Source organism: Scyliorhinus canicula, chromosome 14, assembly GCF_902713615.1.
Source record: "Scyliorhinus canicula chromosome 14, sScyCan1.1, whole genome shotgun sequence".
In the NCBI taxonomy this organism is placed as follows: domain Eukaryota; kingdom Metazoa; phylum Chordata; class Chondrichthyes; order Carcharhiniformes; family Scyliorhinidae; genus Scyliorhinus; species Scyliorhinus canicula.
The window spans coordinates 108107870-108132167 of record NC_052159.1 but is presented as its reverse complement, the minus strand read 5'-3'; the positions used below and the strand labels follow the sequence as shown (position 1 = coordinate 108132167).

The 24298-nt window shown below is 41.6% G+C and overlaps 1 protein-coding gene across 5 annotated transcripts in view; it reads left to right on the top strand.

The window, feature by feature from the left end:
- sugt1 (SGT1 homolog, MIS12 kinetochore complex assembly cochaperone) overlaps positions 1-19474 on the top strand; it is a 141917-nt gene extending 122443 nt beyond the window's left edge. For all 5 annotated transcript variants that reach the window (XM_038817717.1, XM_038817716.1, XM_038817718.1 and 2 more), the window contains 3 exons: positions 3532-3616; positions 13686-13867; positions 18683-19474. In XM_038817717.1, coding sequence (XP_038673645.1) covers positions 3532-3616; positions 13686-13867; positions 18683-18784 — 369 coding nt within the window. In that variant the 3' untranslated portion in view covers positions 18785-19474. The remainder of the gene's footprint in view (positions 1-3531; positions 3617-13685; positions 13868-18682) is intronic.
- Positions 19475-24298: the final 4824 nt, after the last annotated feature.

Below are 24298 nucleotides of genomic sequence, written 5' to 3'. Positions count from 1 at the left end.
ATAAATTGCCCTTAGTGTCCAAAATTGCCCTTGGTGTTGGGTAGGGTTACTGGGTTATGGGTATAGGGTGGAGATGTTGACCTTGGGTAGGGTGCTCTTTCAAAGAGCCGGTGCAGACTCGATGAGCCGAATGGCCTCCTTCACTGTAAATTCTATGAAATCTATGAAATTTCAGATGATTAGCTCTACCCCATCTCGGCCCATTTGTTTTCATCCCATTTAATTTTAACTGTCTTTTACCATTTCTTTCTCTCTTGTCTTTCTTTATATATATTTACCCCCCCCCCCCCCCCCCCAATGAGCCGAATGGCCTCCTTCACTGTAAATTCTATGAAATCTATGAAATTTCAGATGATTAGCTCTACCCCACCTCGGCCCATTTGTTTTCATCCCATTTAATTTTAACTGTCTTTTACCATTTCTTTCTCTCTTGTCTTTCTTTATATATATTTTACCCCCCCCCCCCCCCCCCATCTTATCCAGCTTTCCTTACCCTTTCTTCCCTTTGCTTCCCCCTTCCCCTCCCCCCACATCTACATCTGTCACAGTTTGCCCTCTGATGCTGGTTTCTCTGCAGTTTTCTCCAACACACCTTTGTTTTCTCTGGGGACTTCCATTAGCACTCTTTCCCCTTGGTTTCTGTGGCTATTAGCACCCTGTTTCCCTGGGTTTCTGTGGCTATGACTCACTTTCATTCTCACTCCACAGTATAAATATTTCCCACTTTCTCTGTCTTTGACAAAGGGTCATCTGGACTCAAAACGTTAGCGCTTTTCTCTCCCTGCAGACGCTGCCAGACCTGCTGAGATTTTCCAGCATTTTCTCTTTGTTTTCAGATTACGGCACCCGCAGTAATTTGCTTTTATCCAATGTTGCAGACTCTTCCAGCTAGGACATCATGTCACACGATTCCCATCAGTTGATAAACTATGTATATTCTTTTGTATGGATTCCTGAGATTAATCGGTTGAAGCATACAGAATTTGAAAAGAAAGAGGCAGGGTCCTTTGAACTAGCAGACTAGACTGATAGTCTCCATTGGTCAGGCCTTGTTTATGAAATGTAGGTGGCCTTTATATAATTCCCTTTAATTTGGTCTCTGCAGTCACAGGGGTCATTGGCATCTCTTCCAAGATAATGAGGTGTCAGCTTCTCCAGTATTGCCTGCAAGTTCCTCTTTTCTCAAGGTTATAGGGAAACGGTTTCAACTTTTAAAAAAAGTCTCAGTCCAGTTCTTTTTGCTAATTTTAGGAAATAGCCATGTTGATATATATTTATTTAAATGTGTCCTAAAAATACACTGCAAGGTCTTTGTTCTGGGGCAAATGAAAGATTTTCTGAGAAGTAAGGGTAGCATGGTGGTTAGCATAAATGCTTCACAGCTCCAGGGTCCCAGGTTCGATTCCCGGCTAGGTCACTGTCTGTGCGGAGTCTACACGTCCTCCCCGTGTGTGCGTGGGTTTCCTCCGGGTGCTCCGGTTTCCTCCCACAGTCCAAAGATGTGCAGGTTAGGTGGATTGGCCATGCTAAATTGCCCGTAGTGTCCTAAAAAGTAAGGTTAATGGGGGTGGGGGGTTATTACGGATATAGGGTGGATACGTGGGTTTGAGTAGAGTGATCATGGCTCGGCACAACATCGAGGGCCGAAGGGCCTGTTCTGCGCTGTACTGTTCTATGTTCTATATATACTGTCTATGTCTAATTGAGGAAGTAAGGGAATTAAATTCATATTTAATTCGGGGAAAAAGGGCACATAATACTGTGAAGATAAGTGGTAAATTAGAAGATCGGACAGAGTTTGGAAACCATCAAAGTAGTACTTTTTTTCTAAATGGAAAAATTAGACTGCGAGAAAAATATAGAAACGATTGTGAGTTTCGGTAAGTATTTAAAAAGGAAATATGGAAGTGTTGATTCCTTGACTTAGGTGAGACTGGGGAATTAACAATGGGAAACAAGGAGGTGGCAGAAGCACTGAACAGATATTTTGTATCTGACTTCACTAGAAGATGCAAAAAATGTCCCAAGAGGATTTGAAAATCAGCAGTTAAAAGGGTGGGAAGAACTTAAAATAATCACTAGGAAAATGGCACTGCAAAATCATAAGAACTTAAAGGCTGGTAAGTCCCCTCGACTTGATTCCCCGCATTCTAGTGTTTTAAAGGAAGTGGCTGCAGAGATAGTGGATGCATTGTTTGTGATCTTCCAAAATTCCCTCGATTCTGGAAAGGCCCTAAGCTGATTGCTAGACTGCTTTATTAAGGAGGGCGTTTTTTTTTTTGTTGGAAGAAATAACATGCAATGTGGATAAAGGGGATCATGTATATGTGGTGTACTTGGATTTCCAAAAGACATTTGATAAGATGCCAAATCAAAGGTTACTTAATGAAATAAGAGCTCATGATGCAGGGGGAAATATATCAGCATAGATAAAGGATTGATTAGCCAACAAGAAACTGAGCAACGGCATAAATGAGCCATTTTTGCATTGGCAAACAAACTAATGGATTGCCACAGGGATTAGTGCAAGGACCTCAGCTAATTGCAGTCTATGGGCATGATGTGCCGGCTGTGTCCTGTCGGACTCTGTATGGGGCATAGTGAGTAGATCCCGGGAGAGGCCTCTCTTGTGCCTGACAATTGTTATGCCTCACGAGATCTAATGAGATGTCACGATCTTGAATCCACAAACAGGCAGAATGGCACTTTGGGGCCCGGTTGGTTTGGGGGGGGGGGGGGGGGGGGGGGGGGGGGTCCCCCCCCCCCCGGTAATCGCCCAGGCACCTTGACAATGCCAGCCTGACACCCTGGTAATGTCACCAGGGTGCCCACATAGTGCCAAAATGCCAAGCTGGCATTTTGCCTGCACCAGAAATTGGGTCTGGGAGTGCCCTGCCGGTATGTAGTGGAGTGCGGGGGGGGGGGGGGGGGGGGGGGTCTCGAGGACCCCCAAGTATTGAGTTGGGGCATTGGGAGGAGTCCAGGGTTGTGTTGAGACGCAAAAGTGCAAACCAACAAGAGTTCGACAACGGAGTCCAGCATAGGGAATTGAAGTATAATGTCCACTTTGGCAGGAAGAATGGAGAAGCAGAATAATATTTACAAGGAGAGAATCTGCAGAATTCTACGCTACAGAGAGATCTGGGTGCCCTGGTGCATGAATCACAAAACATTAGCATGCAGATACAGCAAGTGATAAGGATAAGTCCGGCGTTATGGAGCCCAGGAAAATGAAGTGAAGCCCACAATCGGATCAGCTATGATATTAAATGGAGGAATAGGGCCCAATGGCCTATCCTCCTTTTTCGTATGATCATATTTGTATAATGGTGGAAGGGAAGGTCAGCAGACCTTAGAGGGAATTTCTTGCAGGGAAGTTGCTGCTGAATTCCTCAATGCACAATAGAGAATTATTCTATGTATGGAGTCCCCGACGTCAGTTTAAAAAATAAGGAATGCCAACCAAATGCAAATAATTAATGTATCAAACAAAGTATTTCTTGTTTTAAAAAAATAATAATTCTTTTGTAGATTGAAATAAAACTGAAGAAAACTGAAGCCACTCGATGGGAAAAGCTGGAAGGTGCCCTCCCAGATATAAAGAACTTTATTCCAGGTGTGAATTTAATTGTCTCTGTTGAGAGGAGAATTCAGATTAATGTATTTCCAGTGTTTTTCTAAAGATAAGCAAATGCTGTTATATTTGTCCAATAACTTATTTCAACCTGAAAACTACATTTAACAATTAACTATTTATTTGAATGCCATTTGGAAGCAATAGATAGAAAATTACAACTTTTCTCTTTAATCAATAAACATTTCTATTTCCATAGAGTTGCAGTGAAAATCGTTTCTGATCACTCTGCACAACTTTTCCATTTTCCGTTATGTAATTTATTATCCAGAAGATTAATGGTTTCTTATCCATTCAATCTCCTGTATAATTAGGATGTTGTTGTATTACAAAAGATTGCATGAGAGCACTTTTTTAATACAAATATGGAACTTACACAGTAAAGAGCTTCCCTCCATCCTCTACTTTTGCATTTCTGTTTATTGGATTGGATTGGATTTGTTTATTGTCACGTGTACCGAGGTACAGTGAAAAATATTTTTCTGCAAGCAGCTCAACAGATCATTCAGTACATGGAAGAAAAGGGAATTAAACAAAATTCAAGAAAATACATGAGAATACATAATAGGGCAACACAAGATATACAATGTAACTACATATACATTGGCATCGGTTGAAGCATACAGGGTGTAGTATTAATGAGGTCAGTCAATAAGAGGGTCATTTAGGAGTCTGGTGACAGTGGGGAAGAAGCTGTTTTTGAGTCTGTTCGTGCGTGTTCTCAGACTTCTGAATCTCCTGCCCGATGGAAGAAGTTGGAAAAGTGAGTAAGCCGGGTGGGAGGGATCCTTGATTATGCTGCCCGCTTTCCCCGGCAGCGGGAGGTGTAGATGGAGTCCATGGATGGGAGGCAGGTTCGTGTGATGGACTGGGCGGTATTCACGACTCTCTGAAGTTCCTTGCGGTCCTGGGCCGAGCAGTTGCCATACCAGGCTGTGATGCAGCCCGATAGGATGCTTTCTGTAGTGCATCTGTAAATAATGCCTCACTGACTATGATTTTATTTTTTATTGTCGCGATCCTGTTGGAAAAAGTTAACATTTAAAGAGAAACTCAAACACCCAGTGATTAAGCATAAACAAACTATTGTGTACGAAGAGAAATTAAATAAAGCAAGCATCACTAGCTTAACACTAAAGCTTATAAAGATTATGCTACTAGTATAGTTTCTCTTTTCGTGTCCCTCATACATAACAAGAATCTTGAAGGTTCATTCACTTTTCCTGGAACCAACCCAAAGGTATGCCACAGTCCTCTGGAATTTGCTTTAATTCTCATCCGTGTTCTAGCAATGCTTCAAGGTATGAAATTTCATGGGGAATCTTCTCTTAGCTGTTGGCTAAGTGATTCTCCAAATTCTGTTCAAAACCTCACAACTGCAGACTTCTCAGCTCAAACATAACTTGGAGAATGTAGTGAAGCCGAACTGCTTTCAGCCACAATGCTGACTCCCTTTCAGTTTGGGGCCCTCTGTAGATTTTTCCTGTAGCTTCAAGCTAAACAAATTTTCCAGCTTTTCCCCATAAATTCCAAATACAGCTCAAGCCCCTCCCACATGCAGCATGGTGAGCAATAAAGTTAATAATTTCCCTGGTTTAGTGCAAACCTGATTAACAGTCATCCTCTATAGCCCTCCAAACTCGATTAGCAGCAGCTTACACCAATCTAAGTATAAATGAACCTCTAACCCCCTACAACCCATCTCCATTGTAATATGGCTTACTTAACATATTCTCAAACAGAAATGTAACTAATTATTTTACTTTGAACTCAACTTCTTGATTCTGCAACCCAAATGAATAATTTATATCCCTAATGGAGTTTTATGACTCACCAAATGTTCTATCCCGAACAAGGGACCCATGTTGACCAACAGCGTTTAACCTCTTTTCATCTGGGAACTACATATTTTGGCTCTATTGTATGTTTAATGATTTGTCATTAATTGTTTGCATTTCTACACTTCACCTCTTAAGATAAACATAAGTTACTTTTAAATTGTAATTAATCCAACCTTCTTTGATTCATATATACCAGTCTCTTAACCAAATATTTAATTAATCTTTCATTCAACATTTCAATTTCCCAAACTGAAAGTTATATTCTAAAACATAAATTATAAACGCTATCTTCACATTATCCTATTATTCTAGCAGCAAATCTTTGTCTACCACATCAGAAAATATTCATTTCTTGAGCACATAGAGTAACTCACTACAGTTTTTGATTGTTTTCTTTGTTAGAGTTCTTCTCTTGAACTCTTTGCGCTAAAAGCCAAAATAGCAATGAATATGACATAGCACGGCAAAGCTTCAGTCAAAAGTTCTTAGCTGCTATCTCTTGACCTATCTGCCAAATATAAATGGGTGGTTTTTTCCCCTTGTTTTTTTAATATTAGAGGACCCAATTATATTTTTCAAATTAAGGAGCAATTTAGCATGACCAATCCATCTCGCCTGTACATATTTGGGTTGTGGAGGTAAGACCCACACAAACACTGGGAGAATGTGCAAAGTCCACACAGACAGTGAGCCGGGGCCCGGATCGAACCCGGGTCCTCAACGCCATGAGGCAACAGTGCTAGCCACTGCATCACCATGCCGCACTAAATATAAATGGGTGTTACTGGGATATTTATCATGGAATTGTCTTTGCACTGGATCCGTCATTTTATGGTCTATTTTGAAATGAAAATGAAAATTGCTTATTGCTTCAGTGAAGTTACTGTGAAAAGCCCCTAGTCGCCACATTCCGGCGCCTGTCCGGGGAGGCTGGTACAGGAATCGAACAGTGCTGCTGGCCTGCTTGGTCTGCTTTAAAAGCCAGCGATTTAGCGCAGTGAGCTAATCTGATTACTGATGCTCACGTCCCATGAATTAATAATAAATCAATTCTCATGAATTAATATAAAACAAATATCTTTGGGTGGAAATGGAGATGGACATTGGAAAAGGATTTCCAATTACTATATCACATCATATATTGAGTCTGTGGCTTGCATAATGAACAGATATTGTCTTTTATGTGCTGTTAATTGAAGGTCAAATGTTGAACATGCAAAAAATAATTTCCTTGCTATTCTTCGCGATATATTCCCTCAGTGTTTCACTGGCGAATCAATCTTGCTTTTGGTGTTCAAGTTTTAGAATGGGACTTGAACCCAGAACCTTGTGACTCAAAGGTAAGAGTGTTACCAAATGGTAGAGCGTATGATTGCAAGGCATGAGTGTCAACCATGGGTCAGTTAGGAACACTCTCATCTCGGAGTCATAATGTTCTGGGTTTAAGTTCCACTCCAGGGCTTGAGCATAAAAATCAAAGCTAAAGTGCCACCTTTCGATGAGACATTAAACCCAGGCTCCATCTGCTTGATCAGATGGGTCTAAAAGACCCAATGGCACTATTTTGAAGGGTTATCCCCAGTGACCGGGCAAATAGGTATTTCTGAATCAACATAATGAAAACAATTTATCTGGTCATTATCACCTTGCTGTTTTGTGGGGGTTTGCTATGTACAATCTGGTTACTGTGTTTCCTACCTTGGAACTACAAAAATACTTAGTTAGCTGTAAAGCACTTTGGGATGAGAATCTGTTATTTCATTCTAGGACACTAGCCAGAATGGGCAGGGTTGTTAAATAGCTTGATATTGGACATATCATAGTTAAGGCTGTTCTTTTTTTGTGAGTGTCACGGTCGTTAGCACTGCTGCCTCATAGCACCAGAGACCCGGATTTGATTCCTACCTTGGGTGACTGTGTGGAATTTGCGCGTTCTCTCCGTTTCTGTGAGAGTTTCCTCCAGGTGTTCCGGTTTCCTCCCACAATTCAAAATGTGCAGGTTCGGTGGATTGGCCATGCTACATTGCTCCTTTGTGTCCTAGGATGTGAAAGTTAGGTTTCATGGGGTAGGGCTGGATGACAGGGGAGTGGACCCAGGTAGGGTGTTCTTTCAGAGGGTCTTGATACACCAAATGGCTGTCTCCTGAACTGTAGGAATTCTGTGATTCTTTAATAAGGTGAGATGTCTGCAAAAAACTATATTCCTGGGTGATGGTTGGAGGTTTGCTGGCAAATCCCTGTATGTATGAATGTCAGAAACACTGACTCTTCTTCCTGGGATTTAGGAAAGAAAGAAGCACCTTGTAGCAAGGATGTAGTCAATTTGAAGAATATACAGGGAAACCCAGTCTTGGCTGCAGAGTTAGGAGCTCCGAAATGCAGTGGGTGAGATCGTCCAGTCCCGCCGACGGCACACACCCATGACGGGTTTCCCGGCAGCATGGTGTGGATTCAGGGGGGAATCCCATTGACCGCATTGGGATCAGAAGATTCCCCCAACAGCGGTTTACCTCCCACCACTGAGAAACACACTGCGGGTATGCCGGAGAGTCTCACCCAGTATGCAAGGTTTTGCAGTTAAATGTTGATGGAAAGAAAAATACGGCAAAAAGAAATAAGTCCCTACATGAAACTAACAAGGCGGTTTGGTTTGCTGTGTTCTTCACTAACCCCATTTTTTGCCAAGTGAAATTGAATTAAATTTCTCTGATTGTTGCTCTCTATGCTTACTTGCAGCAATAGGAAATCACCCAAGTATTATTTAAAATCAGTTTGGATTGATTGCAAAGCAAAAGTGTGAAAGCTGCAGTGTCTAATCAAACCACATAGGGATTCTATTATCTGTGGGTTCTATTATTAAAAATTAGATATTGCACAGTCCAAGTAGACATGACTTTCAGACTCCTTATGGATGTGGCAAGCACTGCTGTGAACATCTAATTCTGATTCTAAACTTGTCATAATTGGTGGTAGCTACCTGGTGTGCACTGATGACAAAGCTAACAATTTTCAAACTTGAAAAACAGCAAGTGCTTTTTTTAAAAAAGAAAGTTAATTAGATTAGTGAACAGAAATTGAGTAAGTGTGGTAGACAGTCATAGAGAAACACCTCGATGATAAAGGAGGAAAATTGAACATACAGTGCAGAAGGAGGCCATTCGGCCCATTGAGTCTGCACCGACCCACTTAAGCCCTCACTTCCACCCTAACCCCGTAACCCAATAACTCCTCCTAACCTTTTTTATTTATTTAGTTTGGACACTAAGGCCATTTTTCATGGCCAATCCACCTAACCTGCACGTCTTTGGACTGTGGGAGGAAACTGAAGCACCCGGAGGAAACCCACTCAGACTCGGGGAGAACGTGCAGACTCCGCACAGACAGTGACCCAGCAGGGAATCGAATCTGGGACCCTGGCGCTGTGAAGCAAGTGAGGAAAAGGTTATAAATTTTAAAAGTTGGAGGCGGAGAAAGGACCTGAACTATTGGAAGCTGGAGGAACAACAAACAAGGGGAATAATTAAAATTTAAAGCCAACAACAAGTAGTAGTATCAACATGAGGCTGATGAGCAGGAGAAATTGTGTCCTGTTCTTGAACTTGCAGAAAATACGTATCAACTGAGTGTTGGATAATGAGTTTATGAATACAGGCCTCAATTTTATTCAATCGCATCTTACTTAATATAGTATATAGGTAGGTGATATTGATGGTTTAGTTCTAATTTTAGTCATCACCAGTTCTGATGGTCATTGACCCAAATTGTTACTGTTATCCTGACATGCTGAGTATTTCAAGAATTTTCTGCATTTGTTTCATGTCTCCAGCATCTGCAGTATTTTGCATTTATAAGATTTACAGTTTAGTAGAGTATTTAAATTGTTAGCTAGCCACCACAAATTAGACAAAAGTGAATTGACCATTCACCGTTACATATCTCGAACTCCCTGTTGATGATGTGGTCTCATGAATTGATGGATCCATACAATACTTAGAGAAAGGATTGTCGTGCTGAAAAATAATAGTTTTTTTTTAAATTCTGTCATGGAATTTGAGTGTCACTGGCAAAGCCAACAATTGTTGTCCATCTCTAATTGCTGAGGAAAGAACTTGAGATGCTACAGTGAATCTTGTGTAAGATACACACTGCTGCATCATTGTTAGAGGGAGTGAATGTTTAAGTTGATTGATCAAGCAGGTTGCTTTATCCTAGATTGTATTGAACTTCTTGCCTGTTGGAGCTTCAGTCATCCAGGCAAGTGGAGAATATTCTTTCTTACACCTGCCTTGTACCTTGTAGATAGTAGACAGGATTTGAGGAGTCACTAGATTAGTTACTACATTCAGAATTCCTTGCCTGTGGCCTGCTCTTACAGCCGCATTATTTATGTGGCCAACCCAATAAAATTTCGAGCCAGTTATAACCCCCAGGTTGTTTTTGGTGGAGGATTTGATATTGGTAATACTGCTGAAGGTTAAGAGATGAGTAGATTCTCTCTTGTTGGAGAAGCTCATTGCCTGGCACTTGTGTGGCAAATGTTACTTGCCATTTATCAGCCCAAGCCTGAATATTGTCCAGTACTTGCTGTATACTGACATGGATTGCTTCAGTATTTGAGGCGTCACAAATGGGATATTCTCTACCTTAAACTGAACACTGCAATAATCAGTTAACATCCCCATTTCTGACCTTATGGCTGAGGAAGGCTCATCGACGGAGGAAGGCTCATCGACGTAGGAAGCTTGCCCACTCACTAACTGTCCAATCTCCGTAACACTGCTTTGCATCTTCCTGACAACACCCATTTCCCCTCTAGCTTTGTGTCATCTGTGAACTTGGAAATGCTACATTTGGTCCCACATCCAAATCATTGAATATATCTTGCAAACAGCTGGGGCCCAAGTACTGATCCTTGCGGTACTTCACTAGTCACAGCCTGCCAATACGTGAATGCCCTATTTAACCAAATCATGCCAGTGTACTACCACCTTTCCCACGTGCTTTAATTTTGATAACCAGACTCCTATGGGAAGGACTTTATTGGCAGTCGACTGAATATTCAAGTACATGGCATCCATTGACGACTCTTATCAATCGGACGTTGAGGCGCTAGTCCTCCAATTTGCAACAGGCTTCATCAAACCAAAGATGGAAATGTGGACATGGGAGCAAGATGGAGAATCAAAATGGAAAGTGATGGGAAGGTCAGAGTCATGCTTGTGGACTGAACTGAGGTGTTCCACAAAGCAATTGCCTCATCTACCGATTCGGCATTTCACAGTAGAGAGTTCAAAACTTCAGCCTGAGTTCTCCTCCATTTCTTTTCCCAAGCCCTTCCTTCCACAGGGCCATCTGTAATTTGTTTTGCTTTTACAGAATGCTGACCCTTCTGCTATTACGGCATTCTGCTACCTTTTATGCCATTTTAGCACCTTCTTTAGCCTTTAAAATTCCCTTTGTCTTGTGCCCATGACATTTTTGTCAGTCCTGAACTCTCACCTGTCCCTGACCTTCTATTCTGCTCTTCATTCTCCACACCCCTCTCCAATATATAGTCTAACACATTTCTACCCTTCTTCAGCTCTGAAGAAGCACCATACTGACTCAAAACGTTAACTGTTTCTCGGTCTCCACAGATGCTGCCAAACCTGAGTCTTTCCAGAATTTTCTGTTTTTATTTCCGATTTCCAGCATTTGCAGTACGTTGCTTTTATATTATTATTATCATTATTGTCTAAGTGTCCATTTATCACATTCTTTATACCAGATTCCAACATTTCCCTACTACTGATGGTTAAAAGGTCTGTAGTTCCCTATTTTCTTTCCCTCCCTCCTTCAATAGTGGGGTGACATTTGCTACCTTCCGATCTGTAGAATTTTAGAAGATCACCAATATATCCATTATCTCCATAGCTACCTCTTTTAACACTCTGAAATGTAGAACATCAGGATCCAGAAACTTATCAATTTCCGTTCCATTATTTTCTCCAATACAACCTCCTTACTAATACTAATTTATTTCAATTCTTCCTACTCCCTTGGATCTCTAATTTGGGGTGTTTCTTGTCACAACAATGCACTCCAACAGCACTTACACGGTAATAACCTATTCACTGATGCTCAGCTTGGGTTTCTCCAAGACCACCTGGCTCCTGATCTCTTTACAGCCTGGTCCAAATGTAGACCAAATAACTGAATTCAAGAGATGAGGTGTGAATGAGTGCTATTGATATCAATGATGTGGAGATGCCGGCGTTGGACTGGGGTGAGCACAGTAAGAAGTCTTACAACGCCAGGTTAAAGTCTAACAGGTTTGTTTCAAACACGAGCTTTCGGAGCACTGCTCCTTCCTCATTCACCTGAGGAAGGAGCAGTGCTCCGAAAGCTCGTGTTTGAAACAAACCTGTTAGACTTTAACCTGGTGTTGTAAGACTTCTTACTGTATTGATATCAAGGCAGCATTAATCGAATGAGGAATCAATGAGCCCTTGCAAAATTGAAATGAATGGGAAAAATTGGCAAGACATTTCACTGGTTTGAGTTAGGACAAAGGAAAATGATTGTGGTTGTTGAAGGTCAATTGTCTCAGTCCAAAGACATTGTTGCATGAATTCTTCAGGATAGTGTCCTCGAACCAATCACTTCCATTTGCTTCATCAATGATCTTCCTTCCATCATAAGGCCAAAGTAGAAATGTTCAAGGATGATTGCACACTGTTCAGTCTCGCTCACAACTCCTCAAATACTGAAGCCGTCCATGTTCATATGCAGCAAGCTCTGGACAACATTCAGGCTTGGATGATAGGTGGCAACTACAACCCACATCACACTAATGCCGTACAAAGACTATCTACAACAAGAGAGAATTTAACCACCTCTACTTGACATTCAATGGCATTATCATCACAGAATCCACCAATGTTATCCACTAGGGATAACCATTAACAAAACTGGATCAACCATGTGTATATAATATATATATATATATATATATATATATATATATTGTAGTTGCAGGAGCAGGCCGGAGGCTAGGAAGTCTGTGCTTGGTAACTGATCTCCTGACTCCCTGAAGTCTACAGACGCAAGTGAGGAGTGGGGTGAAATACACTCCACTTGTCTAGATGGGTGCAGCTTCAAGAAAATTCAGGAAGTCCCATACTATCCAAGAAAAATCAGCCCACATGATCGGTACCCTATCTACTACCTTAAATATTCACAGGTTCCACCACTGGCACACAGTAGCAGCAGTGTGTAGCATATACACAATGCACTGTAACAAATAGGAAAGCTATCCTGCGACAGCACCTTCTCAATGTGTGGACTATATCACTATGAAGTAAAAAGGCAGCTGATCAATGGGAACGCCATCTCTTGCAAGTTCTATTCCAAACCCCACACCATCCTAGTTTGGTAATATATTAATGTTTTTCCACTGTCACTGGATCAAAATCCTCCAGCTCCCTTCTGGACTTTAGTGTTCAAGAATGTGGCTCACCACCACCTTCTCAAAGGCAATTAGGGATGGGCAACAGATGCTGGACTAGCCAGCGGCACTTGCATCCCAAGAAATAATTGCTATAAATGTTCTGGTTAACTGACCTGATATCTTCACCTGTGACTTGATGTTGCATTTTGTTTAAGAATGAGTATGCACCTTTTGACTGTCAATCTTTACCATGTGGTTAATTGAAAATATATTCTTTTTCAACCAATCGTTACAATTTAAAAAAGCTTTTGCCACTTTGAAAATGAGTGCAGGGAACCAAAAGGTAGAGTTTAAAGAGAATGGTTTTGAAAATCCAAAATATAGGTGAAGAGGAATGTTCTAATGTGATACAATAATTGAAGCGCGTTAACATTGATGTTTGCATTTTTAAGAAGTATTGGCATGAGAAAATGGGTGGTTTTTGATAGCGTTTTATGTAAAATTGATTTGCGTTTTCATAGTTTAGGAGAGTAACTGCCAGGGTTTCTATGTCTTCTTGGAAATAAAGGTAATGAGGCCAAATAGAGGTAGTTTGCTGAAGTTCCAGGCAGCCTTCAGCTGGTGCAGGTCTACTGAAACTTCTCCGAGATTTCAATGAGATGATCATTGTTGGACATTTTCGTTTGGATGCATTTGTTGAAGATACCAGTGTACAAATTATTTGGGTGGCTATTGGTTCCTATTAAATTATATCCTGTTAATTTATCTTATGAAATTTTAGTGCAGTCGCTGCAGTATCCATCCTCATCTCAGTGCACAAGGAATTGGGATAAACTAGTGATGGAGATTAAACAGGAGGAGAATGATGAGAAACCTGAGGGAGATGCTGCTCTAAATCAACTCTTTCAGAAAATTTATGCGGATGGAACTGATGAAGTGAAGCGTGCTATGAATAAGTCATTTGTAAGTATTGTATCTATCATTCATTTGCTTGTATATTTATTTTAATGGCCAAATCACCATCAGATTGCCACATGCTCCTATTTACCTACCTTGCACATATCTCGCCTGGACTTCTGAACAAGACTTCTCGAGAAACATGGAGCGTGTTTGCTGCTAGAATCCTTCCTTCATAGTGTAAGAACATCAGAGAATGCAACCCGCGCTCCCTTTTTATGCCATTAGGTGCAATATATCCCAAAGACACTTTGACACGTGGGTGTGTAAGGTAAGAGGGAGAAGGGGAATACCTAGTGTATTGGGAGAATAGGCAGGGTTAGGATGTGTGGAGGGAGTTAGGGAATGGGGGGCCGATAGCTAGGTTGAGGGGGTGCAATGGGGGAGGAAGTCGGTAGTATAGTTACAGAGGAGTTAGAACTGCTTTTAATTCTTCCAATTTGTTGTGGATACTATTCTAAAGTGAGTTAGAGCCATCCAAAGTCACTGACTTACTAACTCAAGATTTGGAGAGTTGCAGATGCAAGATAATTAAGAAATGGACGTTGAAACTTTCCAGGCAATCCTATGGAATTCTTGCATTGGGGCTTCCAATAGGTTTCCAGCAAATTGTCCAAGGTACGACCATCTGGAGACCGGAAGAACTGGTCCATTTAATAAATTTACATGTTGCATGTTTTGTCAGTAAGTAAAGCAAAACTTTTGTTTTGATCCTGGCGCTGAGTGATTGGACCATGCAACATATTTTTGAAGTAATGGACTCCTGTGAATACTCTGATGATTTAATCTGCATCCGCAGGGCGACAATAAAGCTTAATCAGGTGCTCTTGGCAAACACCGACACTCTTGGGGAGGGCCCAATTCTCCCGAAAGATTTCAAAGTTCATTTGTGGCGGGTTTTTCAGGAAGTTTCCTGCCATCTCTGTCGGGCGAATTCCCCACCGCTATTCAATGACACTTAGTCACTTTTGTAGGCCCTGGGGAGTTCCTCACCGGTTTAGCCCACACTTAGAATTTCTTATAGCACAGGGGAGCTGAACTCTGAGATCGGGTTGCCATTTTGCAAGGGTGCCCCGATCTCTTAAGTGAGCTTTTGGTCCCCCACACCCCCCACCCAGGGGCAATGTCACCCCCTGCACACATGGACACTACCCCAGACCCCCCAAGTGAGGACACACCGCTATGGAGTCCTCGGTGGCCCCCTTTATAGGGCCCCCAGGAGCCCCCTTACAGCAGCCCCTCACTTCCAGGACCCCCACCCAACACTCCTTCAACCTCCCAGAGGCCCCTATTTATCTGCCCAGCACTCTCCCACCCTTCAAACCCTTCCATCCTCCTCGACCCCTGCCTTTGATACAGGCACCCTTGCACTGGCAACCAGGCTGTGTTCCTGCTGGCTTGGTAGTGCCATCTGGGCACCTTGGCAGTGCCAGGGTGGCAATGTCAAGGTGCCCACATTCCACGGGGAGGGCCAGGGGGCCACCCTGCATTTACCCTGACCACGGTGGGGTCTCTGATGGCCCGGGAGCCCCCCCCCCCCCCCCCCCATCCATCCGTGTGCCCTTCCGCCTGGTACATGTTTGTGTGGACCAGCACTGATCGGCGCCCAGCTGCAGCCTCCCTGGGGAGGCCGAAGAATCTAAGGAGGCCAGTGAATCCCACGCAGGTAGGTTGTAAATTGGTTTACGACCTCCTTCCGCTAGCATCATTCGGTCACGCCTATTTCGGTGGAGTTCTTTATATCTCTTTAATATCTCGCGAGACTCCGGAGAATCCTGCGAGGCGTGGACCCTGGCGGGAGGCTCGCCCGAGGGCATTCTCTGGCTGAGTTGTATTCAAGCAAGAGCCCAACGCGGCCGGAGATTCGCGCCTGGAATATCCTGGATTTGAAGAATATAGTGTCCTGACATATGCGCCATAGAAAATACTGGTTTCTAGAGCGTTCGCTTGATTTCAGAATCTGTTCTAATAGTACAGTGGTGTATACCTAGTTATTATGGTCACTGTTTCCCAATGACAAATGATCCTCTACTTTCAGGTCACCCCCTTTCTCTATTTCATTGTCCAGAATTGGTTCAAGATGTGGTTCTTTTACTTGTTCGAGTGACAAAATATTAACTGAGAAAGCAGTCCGAAGTCTTGTTACAGCACAAACATTTGCCAGTAGATTTCTGGATTAAATTTAATTTTAAGGCAGCATGGTGGTGCAGTGGTTAGCGCTGCTGCCTCACGGCGCCGAGGTCCCAGATTCGATCCCGGCTCTGGGTCACTCTGTGGAGTTTGCACATTCTCCCCGTGTTTGCGTGTGTTTCGCCCCCACAACCCAAAAGATGTGGGGTAGGTGCATTGGCCAAGCTAAATTGCCCCTTAATTGGGGGAAAAAAGGAATTGGGCACTTATAAAGAAAAATAAATAATTTCTGTAATTTTTAATACATATCTCAATTTGTTTGCACAATTTATCAGTTCTCTTTATCACAGTCTGTTAAATTAATTAGAGTACATAATAAATCAATTACCTGCTACCTCTCAGTTCAGTTCAATGGTATTCAAGTTGGGCCACTTCTCTTGTTTAAATCTTTACATTCTAGTGCGTGGGTTATCTCTCCTTACTCCCTTCCTGAAATCTTTATACCTAGAAATGTGCAGTTGAAATTCCTGACCTGACTGCAGCCCCCTTTCACTTACTACCATTATCTTGATTTTATATTTAGTTAATTAATTTGGGTCCCTTGTTTTATTTAATTAACTTTGTGCATTAAAATACATTTTATTTTGAATTTCCACATTTTTGAACCTTTCCCCATCTTAATCTTTTTTAGCATCTGTTTAATCTACTTTTTACCATGTCTGATTGCAAGAGCTTACTTCCCCTCCAAACTGCCTACTTAATTCTTGCATTCTCCATCTTTGATTACTACTAATTTATATTAATAATAATCTTTATTGTCACAAGTAGGCTTGCATTTCAATGAAGCCACTGTGAAAAGCCCCTAGTTGCCACATTCCAGTACCTACCTGTTCAGACACACACGAGGAGAATTCGGAATTTCCAAATTACCTAACGGTACGTCTTTTGGGACTAGTGGGAGGAAACCGGAGCACCCAGAGGAAACCCACGCAGACACTGGGAGAACGTGCAGACACCGCACAGACAAGTGACCCAGCCGGGAATCGAACCTGGGACCCTGGCGCTGTGAAGCCACTGCTAACCACTGTGCTACCGTGCTGCCCATTATATCCCACCATTGTAGTTGGCCTCTGTGTAAGGATATTGATTTTGTCTCATTTCAGTCTGTGAATCAATGCAAACTTAATCCTTCTGTAAAATCCCAGCAATTTTACACCTCGATCCTGGACAACATTTCAAGCTACGTACTTGCAGCCTTAATCTAGCTGTGTCTGTACTGAGAAGGTGTGGAACATGTTCCTTGCAGGTTTACTTTCCATAAACCTGGGGCTGGATTCTCCCAAAATGGGGCTATGTCCCCATGCCAGCGTAAAAACGCTAGCGTTGCACTCCCCAGTTTCCTGCAAAAACTAAAAGTCGATTCACTTACCTTCTGGGGGCGAGCAGGGAACCAGGGAGCTTCACGTAACTTTTGTTGCATTGCGCACTGCGGCAGTCTCCAGCGGCTGCGACGAGCACTATGGTGGACTCGGACCGTGGACCAACACCAACAAAGTACCCCCCACCCCCAGATCGGCCACACGCCTGAGGATCCTTCTGGCCCGTTCGCTGCCCCAGCCGCCCATAAGGCCGCACCCTGGTGCTCGATTTCCCCCGCCTCCCACCAGGATGGCCACGGACCGAGTCCAGACTGGCCATACCACATTAGTTCCACGCCGTCGGGAACCAGGCCGGTCGGGAGCGGAGTATTGCTGGGCGGGCCTCTGTCGATGACCCCCCCCCTACCCGTGCGCCGTAATTTGCGGATATTCGGGGCCCGGAGAATAGCCGGAGCGGCGCCGGGCCCGATTCCATCGGGAACCACCCCTGTGTCAACTGCGAATTTGGCGCGGGGCTGCAGAGAATACAGCCCATGACTTCTGGTTCTTTCAACTTACTTTACAAGTGCTTCTGCACCTCCATTCTAAAGGTTTTGTTCCTGGCATTTGGAATGCAAATCCACCATTTGTTTAATTCTTCAGGTTATCAAAGCAATTGTTTACTCTTTTTCGTTATTTAATCTGTCGCTATCATCGAATTCTTGCATTTGATTCCCTCGTCATCCCCAATCCACCAACAGTCAACTTCTTGTAGCTGCCTTCTCCAATATGGTGCACTTGGAGCAAACAATCAAAATTGAAAACATGTTTGTAACATATTGGCCACAGAGGACACCTTAACTTCCCTCCCTCTGCTTCATGTACCAGAATGGCACTAATGTTTACCCTTCCATTTTTTTGAAAAATGCCTTTTGACCAATTCCTTTATTCTTCAAACTCAACTTTGAACTTGACTGAATGTAACCAGACTACTTCCTTAGACAATCCAGGAATTTCCCCATGCAGCAGGATTGGGACAAGACAGGTTTTTGTAACTTAATAATTTGTAACTTGTGATGTCCAAATATACTGTGCACGCAGTGCAAAAGTCCAAACATTATGAATTCATATTGATTGGTGATATATAATCTTTGAGGATTTGTCTTGTGATGTGATTAACTTTATACAAAAAAAATTTAACCCAGTTGGCTGCATTTCTTTGCACTGATGCCATTCAATTGGTATTGCCATCAAGAGACATTTAGGTCATGACATAAATGAACATTGATGTCTTGGGCTAAAAGCTAAGATTCACTTTTTCATGTCTTTTTAGACTGAATCTGGAGGTACCGTTCTGAGCACAAATTGGACCGAAGTGGGCAACAAAACGGTGGCTGTGAATCCTCCAGATGATATGGAGTGGAAGAAACTTTGATGTCTAAACGTTGTGCAGTGTTTGACATGATTAATTCAACTTTAAAAGCCGCCCATGAAGTTTTTTTCTTCTATTTCAACACTGATTATGTACTATGCCTTAGACTTGGATGATCTTTGCATGGATTTGATGCATTCTGATATTAATGTTAGGGGAAGTTCAAGATTTTTTTTTCACTTTTACATTTTTTAATGTTAATAAACTTTCAGCAGTTTCCACCCACTGAATAAATTTGATATGCATATTTATATGGTGTTGCTGCATGTCTGAATAGTTTATATCAATTCTTGTTTGCATTTCCATTGATTTCACCCACATATTTGCACTTGTCATGTTGAAGAAATATTTTTTTTAAATACCATACAAATATGCCACATCTAACATTGATGTGGTTTTATTCTCATGAGGCATACAGGCATATATTGCAATTTACATCACTTGCATTAATTTAAAATATTTGGGTATCATTTTTATGGTAGAATTTTGTCTGAACTGGTTAGGTAAATAATATGAAAACGTCAAAATGGTAAAATCACACCAATTTTTTTATCTTGCACTTGAATGTTTTGGTTTTCCTATTCGGGGTTGATTTTTGTTAAATTAAGCTTTTTGCTTTGGCTACTCATTTTGCTTCAGTTTCAGCTTTTGAGGCTTGATGGATAAATGTAAATACATTGCCTATTTACTTCACCTGCGTGTCTGTGTTTTTTCAAGTGTTCACTTGTGTTTAAATGTGCAAAATTAAGATTTCAATAGGCTCTTGATGCTATTTTTAACAGTCATAATGTAACATAGCAACTATATCAAAATTTCCATTTGGCATAGTTCCTAACATTAGCCAGAAGGGAGGCGTGAATATTTGGAAAAAATGTTTCTGAAATAAGAAAGAAGATTAATAAATACTGCATTTTTTGCCTAATTTAAGAAGGTGCTGGACCAAGCCCTTCAGAATTCTTGGTAATTATCTGACGTGTTCTTGATTTGGTGGCAGTGTACAAACTTATTTTCTGAACTACAAGATTCAGTTGCGTAGCAGTGGTACCAATACGGTGCTGCATGTTAGCAGATATTCCAAGATTGTCACCAGTCGCAGTAAGAGAACTATGCTCATGTGCCGTAGTAATTAATGGATTTAAAATGCAGTGATAAACTCATGTGACTTTATTAAAATTGGTTAGAGGTCAAATAAAATTTAGAAAGAAACATCTCCGTACAAAAATGGGTAATCATTACAATTTAGACAGTAATTTTTTTAACTTTAGTTTTCCATTGTGCTTTTTTTTTTAACCACAGTATTGGTTAATAATGGCTGTCTGAGTTTTATCTGACATGGTGATGAATGGAATCAGGGTTCTGCTACACAAAGGCATTCTCAATGATAGATTTCTGTCATTCAAGTTTGAAGAATGCACAGGGCACCTGATCAATATGGGCAGGAAATGTTTTCTGATTCAATTGTCTGATCAATGTTGAAATAGCTGATCTTGTTCAAGATGGCAGGATCCAAGCACTCAACCAGCTAGCAATTAATAAGCTCAAATTTGACAAAAGGCACTTGACCAAGATATTGGACAGCCGCTAATCCTCAAACAAAATAATAGCAATAGGAGATAACCTAGAAACCATTTTAAATATGCAATTAAAGTTTGACCTATTGCATGTCCACACAATTTTGAAACTTGCAATTTTTTAATTTCCAGATTTCATTTTGAAAAAAACTCGTGCATTATATTTGAACGTTTTCAGGGTTTGTAATTTGGTGTTTATATCAGGAAATAGCGGCAGTAATTTGCATTGATTTTAATGTAGTAAATTTTGAGCCTGTTACAAATTTAAATGTTGCCACAGTCCCAGAGGGCCAGAGAATGCAGTCCCTTGATTTAACCTGAGGGTCATCACACCTCGAGCAAGGAGCAGGGTTGACCTCAGCAGGTATGGCAAGTGAACCCACGCTGTTGACGTCGCTCGACATCACACACTGCAGCCCAGCTGACTGACCCCCTGTCTAAAGAAATACTAATTAACTGAATACTTGTAGTTCCATTCGTAATCGCAATTGAATATCAACTACATTTGTAAGTCTTGGCAACCGAACAATATGATTAGCTTTATACAATTGTTACAATCCTGTTGGAGATCATTAGCTTTTAAAGAGACACTTGAATATCTAAAAGAAATTACATCAAGATTCTACAATTTAAAACATTAATTTTATGAACAAAGAACAAGTAAAACAAACATTACTGAATAAACAATTTTCAGCAAATCCTTGTACATTACATCGAAAAGTATATTAAAACACAATCTCATGTATTTTAGACTTAAACTTTTCAGCGGAATCACCCGTTTTTCCTGATAACTTGCCCCAGAAAGTTTTTAGGTAGTTATCAGGTTCACAAAGATTCATTCACTTCCTGAGACTAAACCAAAGTGCCACACTCCCAGGAATTCACTATATTTCTTGGTGTTCCTGCTATCTTTGGAAGTATAAGCCTTCTTGGGGTCCTTCCACTAAGTGATCCTTGATCAGACAATTGTGGACACACCAGGTTAAGTGTGGGCTTCACTGCGTTCTTGCTTAGTGCCTCCACCTCAGAAAGTGCCCTTTATTTATGATAGCCCTATTGCTTCTGGTTTCATAGCTGCCTTGCAGCTCTTAGCAGACTCTTCCTTTCTCTGCCTGCTGTATTCAGGTCATACATCCACCAACTTCAGGTTTTCAGCTCCAAACAAATCCCAAAGACCTTCTGATAAAATCCCACCAACTGCTTCCCAGAATTCTACCAAGGCTCCACCCTGAATTACTCACATCCCCAGCAACAAAGTTTAGTTAAGAAGCCGAATAGATTGTTAAATTATTTTTGTTTCAAATTAAATTTTCCATGAATTCGGGCAATTTACTGATTTACTATCTTCAATACTCCATCTAAATTAAGGTCACCTGCCATTTTTATGGCTTCGCCCTCCATCTCTGGCCTCAGAAGTATACATGAAAATCTTTGAATTGCCAACATTTGAGCTCTTCTGGCAATTTCCAAAGTACAGCATTTTAATTGCCTTAACCATACAAACGCAACCTTCGCCAAACTAGATATGAATATTAATACGAATGATATGATTTTGACAATATGTCCATCCACAAAGAGCCATGTGCCTCAGTACAGTCAGAAAACCAGGATTCGAAAATACCTTAAAACAGATGATAGAATACTAGGACTAATGTTTTTTTCCAGGTTTGTAAAGAAAATGAGCAATCAAAGAAATATATGGTTATCTGTCCTTTGGCTGGTCTCAATGTGGTCATTTCATTTTCCAGCTGTTTTGTTCAGTTGTCTTCCTGTACGAAGCAGATTTCCATATTTTATCCTCAAAAGATCTTGGTTTGCTGTAGATTTCTCAGGATGGTTGCTTTCCAATATCCATGAGCAATACTTCAGTGAGAGAGACACTGCTCTTTGCAAACTTTCAGCATAGCCTCTGATGTCTGCTCATTGGCTTGGAAAACAATTCTTAAAAGTCCTGCTGGCTGTATATTCCAAAGGAATTTAATTACCATGTCAGATGTTTTTTTAGAACCAGTAAGCTTTGATGTCTCATATCAGCAACTTTAGAAGAGTAATAGTGTAAAAACTAATACGAGATGGGGGCCAGGTTTCTTTGTTTCAGGTTCACCCCACCCTTGCTGCCAGCGAGAATGGAAAATTTGGCACTCGGCCAAAACTCCATTCACTTCATCAGAACCAGATTAATCCCGCCGGCATGAATGGACAGAGAATTCCGGCCGGGGTGTTTGATACTCACCAGGACGTTTGAGAATCTTATTCCTTTTCATCCCAATTGGATGGAATGCAAGGTTGTGTATTGTGTTCCCTCCATTGTCTTAATGGAATTACAATTTATTAAAATTCCTGCCAGACAAAATGGCATTGGAAATTGTACCTTTTTTATTTAAAAAAGCACATCCTTGTAACAATAGAAATACACCACAACCTTAAATAGATTCATCATAATAGCCTAACAACCTTTTCTCACACATACCTTCAAGGGTCTAGGGGCTGGTTTAGCTCACCAGGCTAAATCGCTGGCTTTTAAAGCAGACCAAGCAGGTCAGCAGCACGGTTCGATTCCCGTACCAGCCTCCCCGGACAGGCGCCGGAATGTGGCGACTAGGGGCTTTTCACAGTAACTTCATTGAAGCCTACTCGTGACAATAAGCGATTTTCATTTCAGAGTGCACATTTTGTTTGGTTTAACGTGTTTGGGTACTTCATTGGGCTATGGTAATTGCGGACCTCAATGTTGTCAGAAAAGACTGACATTAATCTTTTTCACAACTACCATATGTTTCATAGAATCCCTATGGTGCAGAAGGAGGACATTTGGCCAATGAGTCTGCACCGAGTCTTGGAACGAGCACCCTACCTAGGCCCACATCTCTACCCCATTCCCGTAACCCAGCAACCCTACCCAATCTTTTGGACACTAAGGCAATTTAGCATAGCCAATCCACCTAACCATCACATCTTTGGACTGCGGGAGGAAACCAGAGCAAACCATTGCAGACACTGGGAGAAAGTGCAAACTCCACGCAGTCACCCAAGGCCTGAATTGAGCCCAGGTCCCTGGTGCTGTGATGCAGCAGTGTTAACCATTGTCGCTCGCTGTTTCCAAGTGCTTTTGAGTTAATTAAGTTCTTCTGATGTATTATTGCTTTTATAAGAAACACAGGCAACGGAATTGGGCTGAGGACAGCAATGTGACGTGGATTAGGGTATAAATATTCGGTAGGATACTCTGGGGAAAACACCTGTGCTCTTCAAAAAGGTGCCATGGATCTTTTACATACATCCAAGCATGCATCAGTTTAACATCTCCAAACGACTGCACTTACGAGAGTGCTGTACTCCCTCAGCCTTGATATTGTGCTCAAACCACGGCAGGTTTCCGCATAACGGATGCAGCGTGCCATTCAAATGCCCGTTGACTTCAGGACCGAAAGATCCCACCGGTAGGAGGAGGTGTAAAATTCCAGCACCACAGTAGTATTTAAATCCTGACTCGTCACTTTGGGTAGACATGCTACCAGCTATACACAATTTCAATATTCTGTTAGCATTGGCTTTTCTGCAGACTGTCACTTCCTCTTTGCATATATCATTAATTTTGAAATTAGCCAGTTTTGTAATATGTTATTTTCTCATTGTTCCAGTGTGACTAGGGGCTTTTCACAGTAACTTCATTGAAGCCTACTCGTGACAATAAGCGATTTTCATTTCATATCTGCATTGATATCTGTTGAAAATCATGTGGCAAGGTGTCAAGATAAACCACAGCATATACCAGTCATTGAACTCTTGTGCAGGCACAAGGCTTTCTTTATTGTCCCTTTTGCCCTCCTCAGCTAGTTTAAGATTGGTGCTTTTCAACATTTACCACTTAATCTCAAGGAATTTTGTTCGCTTGATCATCTTGGGATTTCTATCTAAAGCAGTGGTGGGTATTGCCAATCACCAC